This window comes from Schistocerca piceifrons, chromosome 2, assembly GCF_021461385.2.
Source record: "Schistocerca piceifrons isolate TAMUIC-IGC-003096 chromosome 2, iqSchPice1.1, whole genome shotgun sequence".
NCBI lineage: Eukaryota > Metazoa > Arthropoda > Insecta > Orthoptera > Acrididae > Schistocerca > Schistocerca piceifrons.
The window spans coordinates 804187519-804197266 of NC_060139.1; the positions used below are offsets into that span (position 1 = coordinate 804187519).

General features: G+C 42.7%; 1 protein-coding gene across 1 annotated transcript; it reads right to left on the bottom strand.

The window, feature by feature from the left end:
* Positions 1–613: 613 nt before the first annotated feature.
* LOC124776633 (protein charybde-like) lies at positions 614–8005 on the bottom strand. Its single transcript, XM_047251721.1, has 4 exons — positions 7860–8005; positions 6326–6512; positions 3829–3990; positions 614–1298 (listed from the first exon to the last, which is right to left on the bottom strand). Exons 1-4 carry the CDS (start codon positions 7966–7968, stop codon positions 1217–1219), a joined length of 540 nt encoding a protein of 179 aa, XP_047107677.1. The 5' UTR covers positions 7969–8005; the 3' UTR covers positions 614–1216.
* Positions 8006–9748: the final 1743 nt, after the last annotated feature.

Here is a 9748-nt window from a genome sequence, read left to right on the forward strand (position 1 = left end):
GATATGGTGGCATTATTTTCATGGAAAATTTATTAATAATTCGCGTTTGGAATTGCCACTCAAAAATAATAAATTACGTCGTGCTTTCGATCGTGTTGCCAGGATTATTCTAAATTTGAAAAATCCACGTGTTTTCATGATTTAAAAATTTCATGACAATACTATAGCGAAATAATTGCAATATTCGCAACGTTCTTTATTAACATATACTACGGCATTAAACCTCCTGTAGAAAATGTTCACTTTCAATTCACCGCCTTTGGCCAAGGGACAAATTCTAAAACCTGACAATCACTGGTTGCAAATCCTTTCCTAAAATCCATAAAGTTCTAGATTTATTTTCCCATTGAAATAAATCTTTAATTTCATGTTCTAAGTTTTACTTCTGTTTGGATACTTAGGCTTCTCAGACGAATTGAATCTCTCGTGTAAGAACATTATTTCAGCACAGGCTGTGTTTACAAATAATAACTCTAGCCATTCTCTAACTAACAAGCACAGCCTATGCAGGGAAAACGTTCTCACACAGAAAGAATTTTTCTTACTTTTCATGGTGGGACCTGTCTCTTTCAGGAATTATAGGGAAAGAGAGGTGAGATGAAAAAACAAGTAGTATAATCAAACATCTTGCTTTACTTCTGTTTTCACATAGTTGGAAATAATCCAACACACATAAATAAAATATTTAGAAACAACAATTCAAAATCTTCTTTTTCAGAAATAATGTATAAAAACAACGATAATACTTCGCAATGCGAGCTTCCAAAATGGTAGCCGACTAAGTAGGCACAGCAAAGTGAAAAATCAGTCTTCAGACAAAAATATGAGCAACATGGATGAACTGAAGATGAGTTCGCGCACCCAAGAATGATCAGTGTAATTCTTTGGTGCGCTCAGGTCCTCTGGACCCATATAATGAGAGAGACTGGACATACAGACACGTCCAGAGATTTCTCAAATGTATTTTAAAAAGCAGGAAAAATGAGGCTACGCTCAGATGTTCATGACAGTGTGTGGCGGAATGATACGTAATAAATACGATGAAGATGATACGACTGGGACAATGGCTTCGGTTGATTGTTTCGCGCCTTAGAGTTGCTAAACTGGCGGGCGTTGATACAGAGGCGATGGTTCAGTCTTGAATCTCCAGAGACGAGGCGTCGGGCTCCAGGCACTTCGCTCTCCAGCTCGAAAGACGTCGGCGGACCAGCGCTGATCACGAATAGGAGCGGAAGAGGCGCTTCTTGCTGAGGGTGAAGTCCCGACTGAGGACAAGCGCGCCGCCGCTGGTGAGGTTCCTGCGAACAAAATTACGTTTAGCTTTCTCCCGAACTGACTCACTGGAGGCGTTTTCACTGCAAGTGGCCACGAGCGTGGTGGAAAGCACGTGCGCACTCGGCAGCCCGCTCTCGGTTCCGTGAAAGTGTGCGAGACGCGGGGGAGCTGAGGGATCTTTCCGGAGGAAACGGATACGTAGAAATAATACGGCGAACTGTTACATATTTATTCAAATCCACGACTAATTTTCTGGAGCGTTATGTACCATACGCACACTTTGATATGAGGCTGATGGTACTTGCCGAATTGGACGGTATGACTGCTTTTTGGTCGCTGTTGTCTTTAGCTGGCAGAGACGCCGTGTTTAGAGCGTCTACGTCTACGAAAATACGAGTGACGTCCAAAGTTGAGATCCTTTACGTGTTAAAATCTGACTTAACTGAAACAGAAACACAGCTTTTCGTTAAAATGTCAGACTCATTAAGCTCGGCGTTGCCTGCTGCCTGGAGTAGACAGTGACTAGAAAAGCAGTCAATAACAGCGTCATTCGATTTCTGCAGATTCATCTACCCTCACCAGTCAATAAGTCTGTAATCTTCTGAGTGTCTATACAGGTTGGTGAGAAACAGTCTGAAAAGCTTGAAGGGAAGTTGTACTGAGAAACAATTGTTGAGAGAAAAAAATTCATACGTCATGCTGTTTCCGATTCAGTTACCACTGACGTTAGCCAATTAGGTCGTTCCGCACGCAAATTCAAGCAACCGCACGCGCTAAAATGCGACAGTGCGAAGACTGTGGGTCCCGTGAGTCACCACTTGTTCAAAAGCTCAGTACAAGTTGAAATTGTCTTTTTCGAACGTGATACATTTAAGCTAAGTAGGCACAACCTACGTTTATTTTGAGCAAACCAAACGAAGAACAAGTGTGGCGACGCTGTCTCTGGCTGGCTGCTTCAATTTGCTGACGTAACGACCTGATTGGCTAACTTCAGTGCTAATTAATTCAGAAACGGCACAACGTATGGAATTTGCTTTTTAACAGTTATTCCTCGCACAATCTACCAATCTACCCTGTAACATCCTTACAAACTTTTCATACTGTTTCTTACCATCTTGTATAATATATACCATTCGTACGAGGATCTATGCACAGCTACACGTAAGCATTAATCTATAGTTCATTGGCTATTTCTGTTCAAGAATGTCTCTTACTGTCGAGAAATGAAACTCAAACATATTTTGATACTTCGAGACGCTTCAGCTTTCCTGTACTTCTAAGTCAAAACTATTCATTAGAGCCAACTAAACACAGTTTTCTCTTCTGCAATCTTATATATGAATGTGACCGCTAATTTTAGTTGCAAACCAATTGTTACGCTATTTGCTTAAACGGTAGTCAAAAAGTAAGACTCTACTCAATAACCCTAAATATTCAAACAGAAGTGAACAAGATTTATTCAATTAAATTCAAAAGCTTAGCACCATCGCATACTCTAGTGTGGTGTCACCGCCAGACACCACACTTGCTAGGTGGTAGCTTAAATCGTCCGCGGTCCATTTAGTACATGTCGGACCCGCGTGTCGCCACTGTGTGATCGCAGACCGAGCGCCACCACAAGGCAGGTCTCGAGATACGGACGAGCACTCGCCCCAGTTGTACGGACGACATTGCTAGCGACAATACGGACGAAGCCTTCCTCTCATTTGCCGAGAGACAGTTAGAATAGCCTTCTGCTAAGTCCATGGCTACGACCTAGCAAGGCGCCATTAGCCTTACCTAGTTTGAGAGTTATCGTATAAATGTCTCAAGAAGAACGTTGTAAACCAACAAAGAATAAAGTTAAGTATATTCCAAAGCTACGTATTTTCTTAATAGCAGTCATAACGTATCCTGTTCCAGACTTGACGCCAGTCGGCGTGTGTGTACGCGTGCCTTTCGGCTCCCTGCTCAGTGTGGCGTAGCTAGCTTGTTACGCCACAACACTCTAGCGTATTGTAACCCTGTGCTTAAATTAAGATTTTCACCAACATATATGCCGTCGTGGATAAACCTGTAAATTCTAATACGAAGATTAAGAGAATTCACTCGTTCCACAAAGCCTGCAATTATTCGCATGGCAAAAGTAAGCGGTTTTCATAGAAAAACGTGGCAGACTATGTGCGTTTACAAAGGGAAGAAAGACGAAAGGAGGACAGAATTCAGACGGTAACTATAGCTTACATTGGATGTAACCGATATGAAACTGCCTGGATAACAATCATCCAATGATTTACTTAAACAGATAAGTTTTATGTGTTGGTGCTTGATATTCACAGCAGTAATCAAACTGTTATATTACAAAAGCCCCCAGAACTAGTAATGCTATTCCGAAGCAACTTGTCCAACGGAAAACACTTATTGCTTCAGAGACTCAAGGCGGATTAGATTTATATTACGATTTGGGAGATTTATCTCTAATGTCACATTCACCGACTCCAACTAGCGAAAAGTCCTATGTTGTTCACAGAATGTCTACTGGAAATAAGTTGAGGTGAGATAAGGTGTACTTACTTGAGGAACTGCGGCAGGGCGGTTTTCCAAGAGGTCTCCTGCTGGAGTGTGAGGAACAATTCGAACGTAGAGACAGTGTCCGGCGCACATTTCACGGTCGTGAGGCGTAGTCGCTCTCCAGACTGCTTTCCTGAATCCAAGTCGACATGCAGCGTGCACCCTCTGTAAAACACGAAAAATAACCATTGGCAAAAAATACTATAGGAAAAAAAATGTTTGTTAGACTGTACCAGTCACACTATTTCTGTACTTAGTATGTGAACGGAACTTATTTTGGTTGGGTAAGAAAAAATGAAATTATGTTTGCTTAATTTAATTCTTTCCTTTAACCGTTCTTCTGCTGTCGGGCTTCGGAGTCTAGTGGTAAGAGCGAACGTGGAGGTTGTAACATCACAGAATCGGATCCCAGTCAGATACCAGTCTGCTTTTACGCTAGCCTTCATCTGCCACTGATGTGAAGATATGGCACGAACAACACGTGGTTCCGATTCCACGTTAAATTGCAGGTCCCCTTTCCCCAAATGGATCACTGAGGTAGATTAGGGACACACAAGTCACCGAAGTGGCGTCCATTTGGAAAAAGTTGCAAACAGGGGCCTGAACATCACACACCAATCCTGCTATACTCATTTACTTTAACTTCTTCCATATGGCTACACTTATGTGCTAAGAAAAGTACCCGCTCGCTAGTTGCACAAGTGGGGCTAACTGCTTTACGATTATGGTGCAAGAGATGCACAATGAAGATTCTTTTACATAGTGCTCTTGGAATATATGTCTAGGGATGAAATTCATACATTCAGCTGAGAACCTGTTAAGGTTACTTCGTTGCGAGACGTAATGGTAGATCAGTACGGCAATGTATGAAGATCCAATATTCTTGCAAAGAGTATCAGGCACCACACCTGAGTGGATGACTTAAGTGCAACCGTAGTGTTCAGAGAGATGGGCAGGACATGCATCCATTCGAACAGATAGTAGATTGCCGGCCACGGTGGTCTCTCGGTTCTAGGCGCGCAGTCCGGAACCGTGCGACTGCTACGGTCGCAGGTTCGAATCCTGCCTCGGGCATGGATGTGTTAGGTTAGTTAGGTTTAAGTAGTTCTAAGTTCTAGGGGACTGATGACCACAGCAGTTGAGTCCCATAGTGCTCAGAGCCATTTGAACCATTTTGAGATAGTAGATTAACCAACGAAGTTCCTTTCTGGATTCCAAGAGAAGAGAATGAGATGCTGACCACGTGAAAGGTGGGTAGATATTAGAAGCTTGCAGGAGGAACATAGAGCTATACTACAATGCACGGAAAAATCTAACGGAAAAGATTTTTTTATTCTCAACTTATTGATCACATTGGAGATACTTACAACAAATTACCGGTTTCGGATCTTATGAGTCATCATGAGATATAGTATCTAGTTACAAAAGTAATACGTCAAACTTCTGCCTAACGCCGATCTTTGTCACTTGTAATCAACCGCCAGTCAGGTGACCAAGATCGGTTCAAATGGCTCTGAGCACTTTGGGGCTTAACTCGAGGTCATCAGTCCCCTAGAACTTAGAACTACTTAAACCTAACTAACCTAAGGACATCACACACATCCATGCCCGAGGCAGGATTCGAACCTGCGACCGTAGCGGTCGCGCGGTTCCAGACTGTAGCGCCTAGAACTGCTCGGTCACTCTGGCCAGCCATTACTATTAGGCCAGTTATCAGTTATTGCTTGCCAAAAGGCACAGTTTTTCTTATTGGCCGGCGACCAAGATTGGTGTTAGGTGGCTGTTCGACGACTTATTTTTGCAAGAAGACTCCAGACCTTATGATGACTCGTAGGAACCATAATCGGTAAACTGTTGTAAGTCCATACAATGCGATGAATACGAAGGCGTATTTTACTGGAAGTCTAGAGGCCATTTCCCAGTAAACATCTGATTGATGACAGCGATGATACAGAAGAAGCATGGGGAGAAGATCTACCCTTTTTCCATATCGATAATACTAAATACAAGCAAACTACTCGATTTGCAACGCCCTATATTCCTTTAAAAGAAAATGTAGACATTCTATACTGAACATTTCATCAGAATAAACGCTATTGGTAAATTTTATTGAATTTCTGGTACTTGCAATTAATAAAAGCCACTAACAAGTTATTTGTGCAAACTGCAGAAATCGTAAATTCAAACGTTCGTTGGTTCCTAATACAATCGGTGAGGAACTGCTCATATCAGTCTATTCGTGTGGTCAACCAACTATATCTTATTTAAAATTTCTCTCTCAAGAGGCAGATATTTCACATATGACTAGTAATCAGTCAGTCTAGAATGACCAGTTCTGTTGCGACGAACTTTTGAATTTTAAGGTATATGTAAACACCACCACTGCTGCTGTTAACAGCAGCTGAGGAGGTGTTTCACATTCACCTTAAAATGTTAACAGCCGTGGCAGCAGAATGTCGGGCATCCACAAAATTATTGCCGGTTGAACTGGTTGCCTTACCTGAGTCCGTAGGGCTCGGTGCTGGCCATCTGGAGGATACGTTCTGCGGCCGAGGGCAGCAGTCCTGGGGGCAGTACGACGTCGCCCCCGTGCGCCTGCCGCAGTTCCGCCTCCACGCGCCGCGACAGAGCGTCTCTCGCCTCCACACAAACGTCGTCCAAATCTTCTGGCCTCTCACTCTCGCCATCTAATGAAGAAAAGAAGACGCTCGTCTCTCTTCCCGCCGCGCTCGTCTATTCACTATTTCGAGAGAAAAAAATAATAGAATTGTTTTAACAAACGTCTATGAGAACTACATTTGCGTTTCCTTCTTCTGAAACGTGTGCGTTTAAACGGCGGCAAGTTAATGGAGAAAAGGAGGCAATCATGCGCTTGGTTCCATGGAGCGGTGTTCATGCACTTTGTAGGAAATTAATATCGTAAACATACTGTTAGATGGCTCTTCCATGTAAGGCTCTGTATGAACATCGCACTGCTTTTTAGCTTGGCACTACTGGAGGTTAACAATTGACAACGTGTAACACCGTTAAGCTGCTGTTAAAATATTCTCCTGGCGACCGGTTTCTGTTTAAGTCTGTTTTGTGCACAGTTTGAGGCAAAAAAGGGGTATTGTGTCAAAACGTCGACTGGGGGGATCCATCTTTTGAAATTGTGCTCATTGTTTGAAGTCATAGTATTCTAACACAACTCTTGCTGTTAAACCAGACTATATAGGAAAAGAATACTTTTTAAGCTTAATATGTTACAAAGTGTTATTTCTAAAGTTTATCAAAGCCATGGAACAGAAATAACAGCATACTGCCGAAGGTGTTAATGTCCTTCCTCCACCTGCAAACCAGTGCACTAATGTTGCTAGAAGAACGAAAAGTTTATCGTGCTATCTCAAAGACAGTGCTACTTGGCATTCACACACCCAAAAAAACTGCCTCAGTGGCCACAACTCTTAGAGCCAACTTGGGATCAATTTCCGTTTTAAGTATCTACTCATCTAACGAGTTAACAATAGGCACACCAATGTATCGTCAACCAGAGAATTGAATTGGTTGTAAGGAAATTTTCAATCTAAGTATGATAATCAGCCAGACTACATCATGCTAAATTTTCGGACTTGATATACGGTTCACATGAGCAAAATGTAAGAGACGTGATCAGACATTGTATTTAAATAACATCTCACAGTAGTTCCTGTCACAGGGGCGGGTGGCTCACCCAGCAGAATGATGGGGAGCGAAACAAGACTATGGCTAGCATGCATTTCGATTGCTACACTTTTGAGGTAATTTTCATCCTCCACGGTCTAGCAAATACTGCAAATTAATGACCTGTTCTGAAAATACTCCATCCATACAGCAGTTTTACAGCAGATTAAGGGAAAAGGAACGAATATCACACATTGTCGCAATTACAGGGGTGTTACTACAAGACACGTGAGCAGCGCATACCGGCGAAAGCAAAGCTGCAACTAATGATAAATTAGCATTTGAAAATTTAGGTAGAGCCACACATTCCCATCGTTGAGGTGCAAGCGACTTACCATAGAAACACGAGAAATCGACGGATAGCGGACACGGCAGCACTTCCATCGCCTTCTCGAAAGACGCCGGCGAATCACAGTTAAGCTCAGACACCACTCTTTTCACCATCTTGCGTTCGCGATCAGCGCACGACTAGTAGCGTGTGCTCACCTGCGGCAGAATATCAAGACCCGACCTGTCCCCACCACCGGCGCACGCTCGGCTGTTTCCGCCGGTCATCGGCAGCAAGCGCGAGCCTAGGCGACGGACGTGAAGTCCTCCCGAGTCAGCGCTACCGGCCGCTAACGTTTCGGATGATGCAACAGTGCGTGCAACTTGAATCTTGTGAAGACAAGCAGCTGCAGGCACGTCTTTCTCGGCAAGAACTTCACAATTCGTTCAGCAGTTTCATTGCAATTGTTACTTGTAAATGTAGGATCCGATACCGGCTTACTGGCAGATGCATAGTGGTAATGTACAAGAATTTCAGGAGTGAAAATGCACATCACTCACTGCCCGTGATAGACACAAGCCGTGCCAAATCTTCATCTACATCTATGTGAATACACTGCAATTCACACTTAAGTGCTTGACAGAGCACTATACTGTGTTTTGTCGTATATTAATGCATAGTGAAATCAGACTCTGTAAATGAGAAAAATTTAGCCCACAGCAAAGGCAAAGTATTAACTTCTCCAGACAGTGAGAGTGGTTTTCATACAAAAAATGCACTTATTTTTTGACGTTTTCCTCTTCATGGACAATGTAATTATCCCAATGCTTTTCCAGTCAATACATTATATCGTTAAAGTGCTGGAAAATACTGGTGTTGAGAAATATTGGTGTTGTGAAATTAATAAACCATGTCGATATAGTTTTATAATTTATGAAACAAAAACTTTGCAAAAATGTATAAACTAAACAATATTATAAACTGCGGATGAACCGAACGAAGTTGTGCTGACCGGCCTGCTCTACGTTTTCCCGCAGTTTTCCTAAACTACCTCCGGCGAATGCCAGGATGGTTGCTACTAGAAACCCACGACCGACTCCCTGTCCCATTCTTGTCTAACAAAACCTGCATGTATGAAAGTGCTTGTATTTATGAACTGTGTTTTTTATGTAATACGACGATATGTCCAAAAGCCTTGTAAAATTGATCCACGGATGAATGGAACTGTTAGCACAACAAGAAGAATTAGTACTAGTAGTAATATTACTGTCATGCCCTCCTTATTGGTCTGAACACGTCTCCCTGTCTCACATTCAAATCGATGCCGCTCTAGGTGTGAGTCACAAGGCAAATCTGCTGAATACGGACTATGTCCCACCGCTTTGTAAATTAAACCTCGTTTACTTTCGTTGTCGCCGGCCGCGGTGGCCGTGCGGTTCTGGCGCTGCAGTCCAAAACCGCGGGACTGCTACGGTCGCAGGTTCGAATCCTGCCTCGGGCATGGATGTGTGCGATGTCCTTAGGTTAGTTAGGTTTAAGTAGTTCTAAGTTCTAGGGGACTTATGACCTAAGATGTTGAGTCCCATAGTGCTCAGAGCCATTTGAAACATTTTTTTTATTTTCGTTGTCAATACTTTTTTGTCCTGATGAAATATGACCTTTTTTTCCTTTCTCATCCCAGTCGTCTTCTCTCGTATTTTTTATCCATTTGTTGTAGCAAACTTCCCTATTATTCTGCCACATGTAGGACAATAAATAAGACCTCCTTTGAATCCGATAAAACGCTGCCGCGTCGTTTTGACAGTGAAATCGACTACCCTTTACTTTGTTTAGAGACATCACTTTCCACCCACTGCTTCGATTACTTTTTCATTTCTGGCTTGAAGAGATGAACTCACGTCACTTCTAAAGTGACGAATCGCCGATGAAAATCGGTCCGTTGCAGACACTGCCGAA